This window comes from Colius striatus, chromosome 7, assembly GCF_028858725.1.
Source record: "Colius striatus isolate bColStr4 chromosome 7, bColStr4.1.hap1, whole genome shotgun sequence".
NCBI classification, from domain to species: domain Eukaryota; kingdom Metazoa; phylum Chordata; class Aves; order Coliiformes; family Coliidae; genus Colius; species Colius striatus.
In genome coordinates this window covers 4,645,808-4,664,355 of record NC_084765.1, presented here as the reverse complement: position 1 = coordinate 4,664,355, position 18,548 = coordinate 4,645,808, and the positions used below count along the sequence as shown (strand labels likewise).

The 18,548-nt window shown below is 36.7% G+C and overlaps 1 protein-coding gene across 2 annotated transcripts in view; it reads right to left on the bottom strand.

Annotated features, from left to right (window-relative positions):
* The window catches only part of ANO5 (anoctamin 5), a 58,512-nt gene that overhangs the window by 32,655 nt on the left and 7,309 nt on the right, over positions 1-18,548 (bottom strand). The window contains exons 2-4 of one of the 2 annotated variants that reach the window (XM_061999257.1): positions 14,109-14,147; positions 12,632-12,702; positions 257-370 (exon numbers count right to left, since the gene is read on the bottom strand). In XM_061999257.1, coding sequence (XP_061855241.1) covers positions 257-370; positions 12,632-12,702; positions 14,109-14,147 — 224 coding nt within the window. The remainder of the gene's footprint in view (positions 1-256; positions 371-12,631; positions 12,703-14,108; positions 14,148-18,548) is intronic. The other variant, XM_061999258.1, reaches the window with a different exon arrangement.

Sequence of the window (18,548 nt, the reverse complement as noted above, 5' to 3'; positions counted from 1 at the left end):
CATTGATTGTATAGTATGTTGACCAGGTTATGTAATGGAGGGTGATCAAGTTAGTAAATAAAGCCCCAAAAAGGTGAGTCCTAATGCATAATAGTAAATTCCACAGAAACATCAGTACATGGAATGGCTTTTTATAAAGGTATCTGATTTTCAGCTAAACCCAGTTCCAGTTGACCATAGTGATTTGAAAGGTTTAGTAATTCATGGTCAGGTTTTGATATATAAGAATTAAGGGACATCAAGAAGACAAACTTACCAACTTTTTTTCCCATTCCTTATTAAGATCATCCACATAGGAGAGAACAAAATCAATCCTCCTGACACCATCTCTGAAGAAAATAGAATCTTTGCTTTGATGTCTTTTATCAATCTGTGGAAGATACAGGCATGTGATTAAAAATTCCAAGCACTGCTGTTACTCTAAAATTTAACAGAAGACAAAAAAGTTCCCCCAAACTGCCTTAATTCTTCAGTTTCTTCGTAGCTGAAAAAAGAATTACATAAGTTTTAACAAGGGCTATATCCAGTTAAAATATTTGCAACATTAATTGCTTATATCTACAAACACTACATGTAAAGAGCTGGTATGTGAAGAATAAATACATGTTAGTATTTACAATAAGCTCTGAATAATGTTACCATTTATTCCTTCACAGTCTTTACTGTGTGTCATAAATGATCAAGACAAGTGTTACTTGACAGCATGATATTTTTCTGCAGTTAGTCAGAACGCCACTCTACACCAAAGCCAGCTAGGGCACAGTTCATTGACTTCAAGCAAGTAGCAAAAAGTAAACTCCATGCATTTTCTTCTACTTAACAAGATTCACGACATTGACCACCATAAATAAATATGTCCCAGCGATGACTACATATGGAAATGAACACAAATGGTACAGGGCTTACATTTAAAAATTGTTTACTTACTTTCTTGGAAAAAAACCCCAGTAAGATTTATCAATGCAAAGGGATAATTAGTATTCTAATTGATCTCTTAAGGTCATATTTTCATTTATCAGCATGACAGAATGTCGTCAGAACTGCATTTATCTTCTTCACTGATTAGGCTACAATAATCGATGTTAAGCAAATAAAGACCTCCCTCTCCTAGGGAAGTTAACATAATATTAGGTAATATTATTTACTATCATTTCAATACTCAGCTCTACCAATTGTTTACAAGACTAGAGGTTCATACAGCAAAGTGCTCTCCATAAAAGCTAATACTCAAGTATAAATTTCCCTCCATGCTAAAGAAGGTTGGTGGTGTTTTTTTAAACTCCACCCATCAGCAAAACTGTATTTAGGTAGGACTAAACTGGGTTTTCATTTTATTAGAATAGGATCAACAACAGCAACAAAAGAATAATTCAGAGGGATATGTCTCTGTCTTCTCCCTCTTAAGTCATGCAAGGATGCAAGTAAAAAATATTCTGTGCTTTCTCAGTGAGCTTTAAAACTGCTCCCAGTTAACAAAAAGCATCACACAGTGAAGCATGTTATTACTGCAGCCATCCAAGCCACTTGCAATATTATTCATCACTGTTTTACCCTGAGACGTCGCTTCAGGAACAGATTATATCTCCTTCCACTCTGCCGGAATAACCAACAAATAGTTAGCAAGTCCATTGTTCCTCTCCAAGACCCAAACCAATGGCTTCAAGCATGTACTCCCCAACTACAGTTAGTGGGAAACCTGTGTCTTTAAAGGAATGCAAAAAAAGTCTCCATCTATTAGAAAAACACAAGCATCACACAGTATAAATATAATGTCTTCTTTATTAAAGGCAAAGCTGTGCTGACATTTATTTTGATAATCTTTTGAGGTCCTTTCCAACCCATAAGATTTTGTGATTCTGTGATTTTAAAATCCCAAGTCCTATATACCTAACTGCCATCATTTGGATACGTAAGCAGATTTTAGAAATGAACAATGAGAAAGTTTCTTGGCTTGTAATGCAACGGCAACAAACAAGCATTGGCTAATAAATGGAGCACACATGTTGCTGTTACGCTCATGTTACCTTGAGTCCACTGGGACATAGAAAGACAAATGACAACCAGAATGGCAACTGTAATCCCAGAGCTGAAAAAATCACAGGCAATAATCTCTACATACTCCAGGGCATGTGTTTATCTTCAAAGACCTTCCAATTTAATGAAAAAGCCCACTACATTAAAAATCTCTATGCTCCTTAGTGTAATACACTTTATGCCTCTTCATTAGATACCCTGGTAACTGCTGAAACCAGACAGTACCCTGCTTGGACAATCCATGCATTCTGGAGAATTCCTGTGTTTCTGAAGCTATCTTAATGTTTGATGAGTTCCAAAATACTTAATTGTTTTTGTTATTTCTCTACATGGAAATAAGCATGGTTTTCCTATTCTATTTTGTGCTTACAGGCTGAGGTTTTTTTGGTAAATATAATTGTGACTATATACAAACTGAAACAGTTTAGATGTTAATTTGATTAATGTTTAGAATCACACCGACATCTAAGTAGTACTGATGACCCTCTAATTGTTCATCATTACAGTAAGTGAACCTCAAAGTACAGTCTTAAGAACTTACAATGTTGGGAACCAGTCTAAAAACAGATTGGCCCAACCAGCAATTTAAATAGAGACTGCGTGAGCCCAGACATTGTTTTAATGATCAAACAAAATCCAGATACAGAGAGTAGGACAAAAAAATCTATAGTGTTTACTCAAAAAAATGCTCCTGACAAAGGAGTGTCCCAAATTCTTTGCGTAGCATTGTTATAATTAGATAATGCCATACAATTGAAGTAATATTTTATCTTTAATGCCATCAAAGTTTGGTCATTTTCTAAGACATACCAGAATCCCGCTCAGTTATTAAAGGTCTATCAATTTAGTAGTTATTACTGGATCTGGGAATACTTATCATTTATCTCTCCTTCTGCACATAGGATTATTCATCATGCATAGTGAGAGCCTTACTTATTAAACCCATAAATTATTCCTTTCCATTTTGCTGCATTTGAATTTCCCAAGAAGAACAAGTTTAGTCTTGCATATTCATGCAATTCTGTGCATAGATGTGCATTTACAGGTTTAAGGTATATAAAATGTTAGCAATTTGCATTTGTTGCATCATTGAATCATAAACATTACGGATTAATACATCTTATTTCTTAACAGCTCTTTCCAGAACTGTATTCAAATTCATTGATCTTAGACAATCTGCTGTTATTAGATGAAGTTACATCTCATCAGAGCAGATATTCTGTGATGTGTACCTTCTGGAATACAACTAACCAAATTAAAATTTCCCAACTCAGCATATATAGCAAGCAGAAGCTTCTGAATAATTGAATAAAACCCAGCGAGGAATTAGAGAAGAGATGGAGTCAGTCTCTTCCCTGAAATGTATGGTGAAAACACAAGAGGCAACAGCCACAAGTTGCAACAGGGGAAATTCCTACTGGATATGAGGGTGTGGCTGAGCAGGAACAGGTACAACAGGTTGCCCAGACAGATTCCACAATCTTCATCCTAAAAGATCCCACAGCTTGACCAAGCAAGGCCCTGACTGAGCAACCTGAAATCAGCCTTGCCTTAAGTAGGAGGTTGGTCAAGGAGACCTCCGGAAGTCCCTTCTGATCTGAGTCACTCTATGATTCTATAATATAGCATTATTTCAAGTGTTTAGCATTCACCAGTGCTTCCAAAAGTTGTATAAATCCAACAGCTACAAAGTGAGTTTACAAAACTATGTGTTCAAAAACAAATATTACCTTTGTATTTTCCTGTTGTAGTAACTTTTGAGTTTTAATAGTCTAATTATCTCTGTTAGAAGTGACTTTATAGCCTGTAGACAGATTTGTTAATTGAATACTCTAATGATTTATCATAAAGAGCTAAATTTTTCACACAGCTACATAAATGCAAATTCACTGGATTCATACAGAATTAATTAATATTCCTAGTTATCCCATAATTCTTAACTCTTGTCTAGACATCCAGTGGAGGTGGTGTTCAACCAAACAACCTTCCAAGTACCTGGACACAGGTACTCACACTAGACACAAATTAAAGCCCTGCAGTAGGAAATCCTGACTCAAATAGGACAAGTTTACAGGAAAGACCAAGATGTGAGCACAGAAACAAATAAAGCATAGCTGAAGACTAAGGAAGCCAGTAACACCCCAGTTCTCAGCATGGTTTGGGTAAAAACGTGTAAACTCTGGCTGGTGGTCAGACAATATGTTCAAATCCATCAGACCTCTCCCACACTGCTAAATACTGGATGAGTAGGCCTGGGCCACCTTGCTCCCACAGCTGCCTCAGATAAGCTTGTCTAGGGCCAAAGCAAATAAGGCAGAGGCCACAGAGGGGAGAAGGGAAAGCAAGCTGCTGGACGTGGCATCAACACTGTGGCACTGTAATAGCACTTGACAGAAACCATTCTGGATTGAAGCTGAGGGGCAGAGACCCCAGCCACCACTTCTGTGGCTTTGCTCTGCCACCACAACACAGACAGCTGACCCTGGACAGCAGTCAGCTAGCCCTCAGTGGCCCAATGATAGCACAGTACCTGAAATGCAAAGATGTTTTGCAAATGATACCTGAATGATTTAATCCTGTATGTTTCTAGAAGACTCAGGGGGATTTGTACTTCTGTTTATCCACTTAACAGGAAATTTATATCCTTACAGGCCACTTAGCACAGCTCTTCTTCTAGTCAACAGGGATTCCTTCAAATACACCTTGTTACTAAATATCCTAGCCCTCTCCATGTCTGCATTTCAAAGACAGAAGAACTTGACGTAGGGTAATACTTTTCAGATCGATATTCAGTCAGAAAACTGCAGGTTTCTTATAAGTCTACTTTCAGAAACAGCCTTCCCTAATTCAATTCCCTGGATTTCAAGGTTTCCCAAGTGTCCAGCCTCACAGACCTGGGACTACAGGTTCAGACCTCAGCAGCCTTCCCCTTCTGTTTTTTGTATTTCACAGTAGGAAAGTGGATTAGAGCAGCAACTCTAGTTACAAAACAGCAATCATCACTAATCTGAGATGCAGGAACCCAATACATTATCTTGCCTAGAGTTATGGCACAGTGAAGTAGCTCTGGCTATGACTGATGAGTACACTGAGAAGTTATGTTTGTAACATGATCTCCATTGGGACATCTAGGAGTTATATTATCACAGTCATACATTACAAGACAAGAAAAGCCTGAAATTACAAAACAAAATTCATATGCAACATTTTGCTTGCTTACAAGACACAGTCTACAAACCAAATATTTATTTACGGCATATCTTTGATAACCATACATATTTTTTGTCACAGACAATGTGAAAAAACTTAATTACAAAGCAATTAGTTCACTTATGAATTCACAATCCACTGCAGAAAAAAAAAATCAAAATACAGAAATGGAGAAAAATAAAAGGGTTTGAAAGCTGAATCAAAATAGAAGAGCCTCCCTAACTGAAAGAGTAGCAAACATTAAACGGCTTAAAACCAAAGTTATCAGCCTCACTTAGATCCTCATTTGCACAGAATATTTATATACCGTTCCTTGCCTTTTCACTGAATTAAACAGGCTTACAGCTAGAGGAAAACCATACTGATTTAGGTGCCCCTATGCTAAATATAGCTGTTTGACAAAATTCATTTCCAAAAGCAAAAAAGCTCCTGGAAATGCATTTACACCATATATGCAAATATGTAAGTATTCTACTGAAAATCAAACAGGCAAATTCCTAGTTTATGCACAGTAATCTCAGTTTCCACTATCCCAGAGATCCCCCTTGCATGAAGTTCTCTTCAATATTCTTCCTTAGACGAATCCAGGTGACTCTTACTTTCTTTTAAAAGAAGTGTAGGAACAACACTCTTACCACACACTCTCGTCCCAGTTATAATTCATGCAGGTTACAAAAACTTTCTCATTCAAAGAGATACAAAATCCAATATATTTTTGGAAGCTGAATCTTGCAAGCTACTTTTTGTACCTTTACCACATTTATGTTTCAGTTTTGAACCACGTTAAAGTCTGAAAGCTTCAAAACATGCACCTCAAAGCAGTTTAAAACACTAAGATATTTGCACTAAAATTTAAATGTGCAGAAAAAGCCTCTTTGTCTAAAAGAATATATTAAACTAGAGTAGAAGAAAGAAAAATAAAAAGGATGCTAAGACAGCATATATGTTAATGTAAGACACCAGAGCGCAACATAAGCAAGCAGACGGTTTTAATACACCTCAGCATGAACTTCTTCAGTTGTCTTATGTTAATTTTGGTAGGTTTTTTTCTCCATAAAAGAATAGTGGCTATTTTAAGTTTCAGGATCTATTTGAAGATTAACAAAATTATCTTGTCTGTGAATTTCAGTATGTGGGTATTTTGAGACTTTTTAATTTATTATAATAAGAGTACAAAGGCAATGCATTTCATATGCTGTCAGTGTTTCTTGCTCTTTAAAACATTTTAAAAGTATCATGCTGACTCAGAGCCCTCCAGAACACCATGATAAAAAGGAATCCCACATTTGTTAATAACACCATTCTCAGAATACACCCTGTATCCCATCAAACCAAAACAATGGTAAACAAGCAAACTTTCCAGTTTTCTCCATCAGTCTTAACTTTTCAATTTTGTCTGTTATCCTTCCAATTTGCTTTAATTTATAATTTAAGCCATTACTAGCAACAAATGCAAAACATACATTCTTTTTTATAAGCTAGAAAAAAACCAATTCTTTTTGGAAGGATGGTTTCCTTGAAACTGGAAAATTTTCTGGTGAGGGACTTTTTGGCATATGGTAATAGAAGACGCCACACAAATTCATGCAAGGAAGCATGAATACTGCTTACTGCTTACCACTTGATGTTCAGGGATGAGTAAAGTAGTCTCAGTGCTGTTTAGGCCCTGCCAGTGGCATTACAGGAAAAACATAACGTTGTTAGCGATGATGCAAAGGATGCTTGAAAATAAAAGGCTATTTCAGAAGAAATAGTGTAGCTTCTGGTTTAAGTTGTTGAAAAGCTATTCTGAGAGATAGTTGGATTTTCAGTCTATATAGTCAAAAGTTTAAACAAACCTCTACATCTTCAGATAAGCTTGGTCTGTAGCCTACACAACTGACTCTTGCATGGCCCATTCTTGATTTTTAAATTTAAGTAATAACAATTTTTAACAAGAACTATACAGTATTCCTCAGCATTTCCTTTATGAAAAGTAAAGTCTTTGCTATTTGGCACAGATTACCATTTACAAGCTGATGATGCACAACTTTTACCAGTACTTTTTCTTATTTTAACGTCAAAGGGGCACGTCTTGTGTACACAGCATAGACAGCTGCACTTGCATTCAGAACAAATGTGATGCCCCTTCCTTAGCTATTTTTTTCAGTACAAACTGAAATCATACCATGTACATTAACAAAAACAAACACAAAGAAACAAATCTTTAATCTCATAGTGTAGACAAAGCAAATTGGTATCACTAATTGTAGTTGTTATGCCTAATGAGATTAGTGAAGGCTTCCCAGCTTCCAGTTCTGATCCACGCCTGGTGAGGCCCTACCCTGATTTTCATCGCTCAAGATCTGAGGGCTCATTACTTTCCTGTATGTGGGCCTGGAGGGTGCCGCAACATCTTCAGGCCATACTCCACACAGGGATGACAGGAATAACAACAGCAGAGGACTCTGCAGGGCACTGTTATCATACAAAGACATGTCCATAAGCTATCTGAGGTCCTGGCCCATAACTGTGGGATTGCATGATTGCAAGAGATTTTGAATTCAGGCTTCACTATTGGAATGAAAAATGGTTTGCAATACCTAAGCGGATTTGGAGTATCTAATACTGTTAGTCAGTAATTTCTCACACTCTTCTTTTGCTTTGCTTCTGAAAACAAAAGACAGACAGGTTTAAACCAAACAGTGTGAGCATATTATGAAAATATGACAGTTCTCAATGGAATCAAATTAGCTTTCAACAGAAGCAGAATACTATCTTCATTTTATTATTGGATTGGTTGTATTATTGTATTGTATTGGTTTTGAGTTGTAACAGTTCAGAAAGTATATATCCCAAAATCCAGTCTCCATAAAGTGCTATCTATGGTGTTTTAAATTAGAAATTAATATTCTTCACTTTTATTACAATTTTACTTGAGAGAAATCAGTCAGGTCCATTCCCATAATTTTGTGAAAAAAAAACATGTTATTTTTGTGGTTGTTTGCATTGCAAGTAATACATCCACACATTTTGGCATTCTTTCTTAATAATGCCATCTCTGAGTATTTTATTATCTAAATGAGATTAAAATAGCCTTTTCAGAATTCAGTCAAATAAATACAGAAAGGCTCATCTGTTTTGTGCCAAGGAATCCATATGGAAACAGTGCAAATATAAATAGTTGCCCTGTGCTCTTACCCCAAGACAGTGTGAACTACGTTTAGAGAGCTAATCCTTACGTCACTGATGCTACTGGAAAAACCTGCACTATTTGTAGTGAACTAAAGGCTGAGGCACCTAAGTGGAACGTTTTTCTCCAATTATACACTGAAAACATCTTCTGTGTAAAGTACAGTACAAATTCCATTGCACATCTGCCCCACCCCTGCCCCAAGCTGGTGCCTTTCCATCTACTTCTCTTTTATCACTTCATCCCATACTCCTCCCACCACAGTTCAGTGTTTATTGAAACACTAAACTATGAGATGAAGACACACAGGTGGCAAAGTCCTTTGTCCATGCCTATGCATTTTGTGAAATGCTTTCCTGTTCATATAGAGAACTTATCCTGCCTTCAGTAGAATTGCCTGAAAATAATTAGCTGAAGTCATGGGGGTTAACTATTCTAAAATTGGTGATGAAACCTTCTCCCGCACATTTACAGTGTAAGAACTCCTGTAGGGAGACACTACTTTTTGAGAACATTCCAAAATTTATGTTCAGCACAATGGGGCTCCAATCTTGACATGTCAGCCACAAGAACCAACCAGTGTTTTCAAAACACTCAAATAGTCCAGCTTGGTCAAGATCAAAACCAAGAATAAAGAAGGTGGGCAGCGGTGGCAGCAGTGCCAGGCTTGTCCTTTGTACTTTGGAATCGAGTCTCATAAGCCTTTGACACTCTCTCTCCTCAAAATATCCTTCAGACTGCATTTTGTAGTTACAATTGAAAGAAGTCTTTTTGTATTTCCTTCTAGATTTGGAAACTGATTTGGTCTGTCTTCACAATATTACTAATGGTATTTTATGTTTCTATTTGAAAACGCACTAGTCTGAATTGTAAAATGAACAAGCATGAAAACTAATGTACATTCCAATGGTGCTTCTTCAAAAGAAATCCATTCATTTGAAACACCTGCAGCACCTGAAGATTATAATTGCCAATCTAACTGTGCAAAATTAATTCCTATCTTCTCCCAACTAGGATAAGGCACAATTCTGAAGCTTTGCTCACAGAGTAGTAGACATCTACCTTTTATAAGAGTAAGAAATTCAGGGCCTATGTACAGACTCAATTAGGACAGAAGTGTGTCCCTAACATAAGTATCTGTCTGTGAATTACTGGTTTAACAATGATGTAATTTTGAAGCAGACCCATTGCAGTGCCTGTTCAAAAATATTCCTAGCATATACCCTTTTTTTTTCCCTTCCCAGACTTCTGTTTGCTGAAAACATCTCCCTGTTTCCCTGCATGACAAAGCGTCTAGAAATGATGTATGCTGTAAGGCTTGTAAGATGAAAAGCTATTGAACTCCAAGTGATCTTGTTTCTTTTGTCCTTGTGGGAGATTAAAGGAAGAAAAATAAGGAGACTCAACAAGAATCAGGTAAAAAAAAAAAAAAAACAACGAAAAAACCCAGGGTAAAATAGGGAAGCAACAATGGACTGAAGCACAAATGCAAAATCATGACAAAGCACCACATGCACCATTGATTGGTAACTCAATTGCTTTTTGAGTTCTGGACTTCATCTGGTTTTTGTGTATATTTTGGCAGACTTCACTACAGACTGGTTTTCACCCTCATTTTTGTTTTACTTGCATAATTCCTACTGTATAAACCACATATTCCTTTTGAGATTACAAAAGAAAAAAAAAGCCACTGATATATTGATAGGTAATGATTTCTGCTCTCAATACTTGAAATTAGATTTCTCCCACTCTGTTGCTAAATTAACAATAAGACCATAGCTTTTTCTCCCTACTACTGAGCAGAAGCATATAGATACTGTATGTTACATCTCTTCTAAAAGAAAAGACAACCCAAACATAATGAAGTTGTGAACTGAATGTAAATCCATTTCACTCTTTCCCAATGGTCTTTTTATCAATGAGTTCCATTTCTGTTTTAAAATTACCTGACTTAAAACAATTTAAGATGTTCAAGTGTTTATATTTTTCAGTTGCAGGAAAAATGTTGAGCACTTGGTTAAGTAACAAGAAAATTACCAAGCTATCACCAGATTAAAATTATTAAAACCAGAAATCTGTCAAAACAAGAACAACATTGACCTGAGCACAAAAGGATCTTGGTGGATAGATGCCTGTGTTCAATTCCTATGGGAATGCATCAAGGATGAGAGAAGATAGCCTAGCAAACTGAGGTAAAAGAAATTCTTCCAGTTTATGAAGAAGAAAACCAAAGTTGTGACATAGGGAGATAAAGGATTAGCATTATATGAAAAAAAAAAAAAATGAAGGCTATCTTACTGTTGGAATGAATTCATGGAAAAAACATTTAAGGATAGACTTAACCTGAATATCTAGGACATTAATCATCAAAAACTAAGCCTGTCATGGCTGATAAGAGTGTGAAACTGGGCAAGAAGATCAAGAGTAACTCTGTAACTTTATGTCTGGCTAATGCATAGAAAGCAAAAATCAGATAAATGAAACTGTATTAGGGCACATGTGGTAGATTAACACAAAGCACAGAAAAATACTAACTTAAATGTAAGCAAGCATGAGATATCCAGCTGATTTGGAGGAATAAAGTACCTAAAGCCAAATAAGCCATCTCTTCTTTGAGGGAGAGAGGAAAATAATAAGACACACAACCGAGTTATCAAGAGAGACTAGAAGTGTTAATGTGACAATACTTTGTGATATTTAAGAACAAATTTTAAAAGCTAATTTTGTAAGGATCATACATAAGTAGAAAATGAGAGAAAAGGCAGCATGAAGTTACTAAGGAGAGATTTTTGGAGCATAAGCATATACATTTTTCATAAGGAGACTACATTCCAGACCAGAAAGTGCTGAAGACCACTTTCTTTTACTAACCCATCACAATCTTTCATCCTTCAAACAAGGCTCAAATCCCATGTCTCTGCATATATAACACATGTAGTGCAACACATTTGCTGCATTTGCCTATTTGCTCATGAAGTGAATTCTTTCAGATTTTGGTGAGATAGGTCATCTCCATCTACTCAGAGACACTCAAAAGGAACTCAGAATCAGCTTCTGACTCTGATGATTATCATAATATTATGATGATTCATACACTATAATTGGAGTTCGTATCTGCCCAGTGTTCAGGAAGTATTTGATATGTCTGTTCACTGAAAAATTTTCTGAGGAAAAAGATGATTAAAACTCCTACAACAGACTGAGAAAGTAGGAAGGTGAACAAACCCTCTATTTTTAAGGTAGAACTGGTAGACTTATGAAATTATTTAGATGATGTAGCTGTATATGCTAGCAAGATCTGTGTAAACTAGAAAGCACCTCTATGTTCTGTCTTCACATGAGCATCTCCAAATTTGCCTCTTAGAGATAGGTAAGGACATGTTTTACTCTTTAAAGAAGCTCAGCAGAACAGCTGAACAGAACAGCTCTCATTTTAATAGACATTACTCCTGATGAGTGCGCTTGGCCAGTACGAAAGAGAAACTATTTTTTCCCGCTTCAACTCTCCCTACCTTCCTCTAAGCATACAATAACCATAATAAAGAAACCAGATAACAGAAATCAAAATACCAATTTCAAGAATGCCTATTTTCAACATTCCCTTATAATCTGTTTCTTAACTAAATAGTAGCCACATATCACTATTTAGTCACACACCACTATTTAAACTATTGTGTACTGTACATATTAAGCAATGATGTACTGTGAAAAAATGAATGGCTGATGATGCTATTTGGATTAGACACATTGCAAGGAAGAGATATTCTTACAGCTTCAATCTTTAATTGCTTTCTCATAGATCCTGCTGCACTCTTAAGAAGTTCCTAGTGCAGAGGAACATGAGAGTGCCTTGATTTACCTGTCCAGTCAGCAATATAATACACAGCATAAAACAAAGTGTTGAGATTGTGCAGAAGCATTATGTTTTTCCAGTTGTCAAAACATTAGATGATTGTGTGATTCTCATTTTAAGACTCATGCTGGAAACACTATTAAGCCCACACCATTTTCTGCTGCTGCTGTGTTGTAGCACTAGGACTGCACTAAGTCTCTTCTTGGAAGACTCAGCATCAGCTTTACATTCATGGTTTTGCCCCTTCAAAATACTAGAGGAAGAAAACGTTTACACGGATAAAAGTAAGTTTCCCTTTCACAGCAACTGTTCCCTTTTCTTCCTGTCAGTAGTATGTTAACACCATTGGTACTGTACCTTACCTCTGAGCTGCTAGGGGCTTCTGATCCTGCAGTTGAAACAGTTTCACATAAAGGTCCATTGCATTCTTCCCCTAAGAAAGATAGATTCACATAAATACATATCTTAGTTTAAATAATGCTGGAAAATAATGCTCAGCTACGTAAGGCCTTCAAGAACGGTTTTTTGAATGGAAAAAATTCTGCAAGACACAATATACTCAGTCTGTACCACCTGGTTGTAATTGTTCAGCCACAGAAATATACTTCAAAATGTGACAAAAATCTGTCAGCATCACATATTTGAGAAGATAAAATTCTTTCTGAATTCTTGGTCAACACATTTGGAGTTTTGCTGACTCAGCTACTAAAGATCAAAGTTCTCTGCGTTTGCTTGCTAGAAATTCAATTAGTTTTTTGTTGTTGCTAAGGGATTAATGGTGCATAACCTCAAGATCACAGATATCCACATAATGCAGATATGATGCCAGGATCAAGAATAGTAACATCAACTTAAATTACGAAGCTTCTTGTCATTTAAAAAATTAAATGAAAAAACTTACCTTCATTTCAACAACAGTATTGAACTCTGAGATGACTTTCCCACAAATATAGTCAGTCCACCAAGGACACTGTTACTTAATATTATCAGGAAAAATCACATTGAATATATTCAATATATAGAATAAACTGTATAAAGCCTAAACTATACTGAGATATTGGCTGGGTTTGTGGCTCTGAACCTACTTTGTCAACAACTCCCTCTGGAGAGGTAATTCAGAGTCCATAAACTAGGCTCCTGCTCCAATAAGTTTTTGTAAACAAAGAACTCTGCTGATTAGACAGAGACCAGACTCCCAAATCAGGTATTTGGTCTCACAGTCCTCAATGGCAGGAGCAGCCTGGCACCTTGTCTCTGGAACAATGACTTTCAATTTGCCCATGCTGCTGAGAGGACTTGAATTGATCTCATAGTCTGTGACAGTTGCCTTGGTGTTTGTTTTTTCTGGGTTATCCATTCTGTAGCTATGAAAGTTTAACCTCAGGAACACGCACAATTCAGAGTTCTACATTTTAAACTCTGTCCCGGTACCACTGAAGGAAATCCTCTTGTGTCTCTGATCCAGAATAAAACTAACCCTAGTACAACATACAATGCGACAAAAAAAGAATGAAAACCATAAATTAACTGAGAGGTAAAACATACTTAATACAGTCAATCCTTGAAAAACACATAAACAGGTTCCCAAGCAGAAGCAATACGAGAAATGCACGTTCAAATCACATAGGAAGGTGTAAAGGAGCTGCAACCCAGAACTACAACAAGCACCAGGAATGGAAAAACCAAATTAGACTGCCCACACATAGCTAAGAATTGATTTGCAAAAAGCCTGTCTCATATGTGATATCAAGGACTCAAATAAATTCAGTCTGATTTCCAAGAGACCCTCAGCAGAAAATAAAGACCAGAGGACACGGACAGCAGCAGTTAGTACAATACCTTCTGACTCTGCTGCCGTGGTGAGAACTGTAATGTCATCTTTAAAAGGAAAAAAAACACTTCAGTAAGAACCAGGAGTAAAACCCACTTTTAACATGAATCTATTTAATAATTCTTCTCCATCCTCCTCCTTCTTCTCCATCCTACAGCCACTATATCTGCCAAAAGAATAAGCCCTGGAAACCACAGACTGTGACCTAGACAAGAAAGCAAGGAGGAGGTTCCTCTTAACACACCAATATTCACATTTTTGTCCAGGCTCTTTGTTTGGCAACACAAAAAAAAAAGATGACACTGTCTCACAGCAGCAGCAAAAAGGAACTTAGTAGTTTCTGCTAGCCAAGAAAATACCTTTAAAATTCTTCAAGAAATCACAACTTCCTATGTAAAAATGGGAGTAAAACAAGAGTATTCTGATACACCCATCCTATTTAAGGGAACGACCTCTTTCTTCAACACTACACTCTCCAATGTACATAAAGAGATCCAGAAACTTCTGCACACCAAGAATGAATGAGGATAGCTGTTAAACATGTTGCCCTTCAATACAAGATTTGTTTATACAAATTGCAGTCCCTCCTTGCAAATTTTTTGTTTGAAATTAACTCCAGAAGAACGTCATGATTATCAAAACTCATTAGATTTATTTCAGACCTATGTATTTCCAATATTTACTCAAATCATTGGCTTTTCATGGGCACACATGTATCCTAGCTGGAAAAAAAACGGCTTTTTCCCAAAATAACTGTTGTCTCCAGCAGCCTTACAGTTCTGCACACAGCTGTTTTTAACTCCTTAAACACATGTGTCTCAGGAGTTTGCACATTACTGGAAATAAGTAAGCTTCACTTGGCCTATAATTTTGCAGTATTAACCTAAGCTGTCCCAAACTACACCCTATTTCAGGGCATTCCACTTAAAAACTTACAGTATGTCACTCCTAAGAATTACAGACCACTTCTATCTCAATTACAGACCCGGAGGATTAGATCAATCCAAAACAGCTCACAGAAATCAACATGCAGAACTAAAGACTGGAGAATATAATCAAGACTGATTTCGCCTTCTAAAATGTAAGTAGTTTACCCCCTCCCAAAAAAAAGGTACTTTTATTAGTTCAATCTTATGAGTTCTGTACCAAGCACAACAAATGGCTTCTCATGTAATGAATGGATTCGTCATTCTACAATAGTTCAACTTTGTTCACAGTGCCTGAATCATTTTCTTATTCTATACAGCAAAAGTGATAATTTAGGAAAAGATATAAAGGAATTTAATTCCACAGCCAGATCCACTGGTTAAAACAAAAGCTTCAGTATGATATTTCAGGAATCAAAAAATTGTCTTTCAAAACCCGCCTGTTCATTCCACAATGCAAAAGAAAAACTCTTAGTGGTCTAAGGTCTGAAATACACTCACAATGTTTCAGAGACACTCCTGTATCTGCAGTTTACAGAACTGACATGCAAGCTGTTCAAGTACAAACTGATCACCACATATTTAAAACCAGATGAATGGATTGCAGACCTCACTCATGACATACCTATCAATTCTACTTGATGACTACAATGGTAATACAGACTTTCTAAAACTAAAACTTAAAGTCATCTTCAAGAAAACAAGCAACACAAAATGAATTCCACTTTGACAAATGCTTTTAAATTTCATTTATAAAATACCAAAAACACAAGTAAATATATTCAGTGCTGTCACCAAAAAAATAATGATGCTGTTGTAAATCATATCCCCTTATTTCCTGACAGCTGATGCACGGGAAGCAGCACAGCTCAGTGATGTATCACTGCACCAAAAACCAAGCTGCACGTTCTCTGGGAGAACATTACAGGCCACTTCCTGGTCATAAAAGCTGTGCCTCAACTTGGCAAATCAAAGGTCCAGGAGGACATGAGCCCAACCACTTGACTTAATTATTAAGTGTGCTTGTTGGAACCTTTTTTGGCTTCTAGCCCTCTCCCAGAGAGCACAGAAGTACACTCTGGAGGAAACCACAGGACAGGTTCTGGTCTTCAAAACAGTATGGACAAGTCTGTCTTGTGAGGCAAAGAAGGGAATTCAGCCATATAGACATGACTGGACTGCACCACTTGTCCTCGAAGGCCAATGAAAAAATCCTTGCCTTTTAAAATTCCCAGACAGGGATGCTCCAGCATATTTAACTGTACCTAACCAGCAATCTTCCTGGAAGATTATCTCTGTCACTTCAGCATTGTCAGTAAGCTGCAGACGAAAAGAAAAAGCTTGGCTGATGATGCTGCACTCAAGATACAGCTGGGCACAGAGCAGCTGGTGTATAGGTTCTGCAGTCTGGCACAGTTCAGAGCAACTCTGCATCAGAAAACAGCAGGAGAAGGCATTAAAGTTTTTCCTTTCTTTCAACTTCTCCTGATTCATCTGCATCAAGTACAGCTCTTGGTAGATGTGTTTCTACCAGTAACAATGTTAACATATTAGGTACTTCTAAACCCAAGTGGCAGCTGAACAGACATTTTAGGGATGAAAATTTCCATCTTACAAATTTTCATCCAGTTACTAAAATTGGAAAATCATGTGCACTTGAACACTTAAGAACTCCAACAGCTATTCCAAAGGCAAAGTCAGAGTCAGGATACTCATGCAGGTGTTGATCAACTTTTACTATTTAGCAGCAATAAGACAGACTGGTCTTGCTATTACTTTCAGTATTGTTTCCAAAATTCTGCTTCTGTTTGTTTCCACAATCTTCTTGGCCATAGTAACAACATCCTTTTCAGTCAATAAAACCAAACAAGTAAAAAAAGCTTTCAGGCCAGTCATACTGTTCTACATCTGTCTGATGCCTTTGGCATATCAGTTTATATACATATATATTTGGTGATTCAGGTAAAATGAAAAAAAATTCCCAAACCAAACAAAGTCACAGAACAACTCACCCCAAAACTTGCATTGCAGTTGTTACCAGGTACTTACTTTGTATTACAAAGAATATTACTAATACTCATCCTTACCAAGCAATCAAAGAAAATGTTATTCCTAGATGTCTTGAAGTTACCATCTGAATACAGGCCTGCTGTATTCAGTAACCCGGCCTGCCCAACAGAAAAATCCATTTAAAACATGATTATTTACTATTAAATCAATGTGTTATTTACAGTACTGTATCCTTTGCTCCCAAAAGATCACCATGGGATTGCTGCTGTAGCAGGATCTACTCCGATCAACTTCTGTCTTTGATAAAGAGTCCAATCCAGCACTGAGTCACCACAAAAATCCACACTGAAAAAGGACCTCTCCAAAGTAAGGTCACTCACTCCAAGTAAGATTCATAATGACTATTGTTAGTCCTTCCATATCTAAGAAAAATACAGCCTTAGAATGACTTATTAATGAAGTTTACGTGTATATTGACCATATCCAGAGGTGGATGACTGAGTTGCCATGGGGAACTGAGGACCCACCCAGAATATTGGCTCCGGAGCCAGTAAAATAAGTGTTATCACTTTACTTGGCATTGTCTGAAGGGTAATAACTGAACCACTGAGCCAAAGATCTCATCTCAAAATTATGTCTGAAGTAGTGGCTTATGCATACTCAGAGCTGCTCCTAAAAATTGAAAAACAGTTGTTTTGTTTTTTACAATGAAAACATTGAACTTTCACTAAATCCAAGAAAATTTATTGGGTACATTATTTAAAGTAATTTTATGATTCCCCTGAAATTAAATAAATAAAATAAATAAATAAATTCAAGTAAGAGCTGCTTCACAAACATACTGATTTTCAGCATGTGGGGTTTTTTTAACTAAACAAGCAATTCCAGAGAATAGATACTTATGAAAGAAGAAGAGAGAAAAATAAATATACTGAAGAAAAATCTGTTCCTAACAGTAAGAAAATCTCACTTAGCATTTGGAAAAGACATGCAGTCCTCAATCGTAATCTCTCTTCACTATAGTGAGTACTTTAAATCAGAACTTGAGGTTTACCCTCAGCTGCCTTCTATTTAAAGAACCTCCACTTTTGATTAAAAGGCACTAGGCTAAACAGAAAAAAAAAAGAGGAAGAAGAGTTATGTAAATCTGTTTTTAGCAAAAACCCACAAGTCTAGCATTGTAACAGAGAACTTGAATAACATTTTCACATGGTTAGGGCAGTAACCATTACTGTACTGTATATACCAGCACAGATGAGACTTAAAGCATGCTGTGAGCACTAAAGTTAGAGCTTATACCTTTCAGGCATCATCACTTTGCAGAATGACACATGTAAACTAATTAATATGTTCAAGTACAATTAAAAAAAAAAACCCAAACCCCAGAGCAGCAATAGCAGAGTGGTAAAATACCAGACTGCAGAAGTCCTGAGAACTCATGAAGCACTATGGCTGTGCTTGATTGCACTTGGACTGTTGGTATGTGCAGGGCCAGACCTCATCAGCACCGTC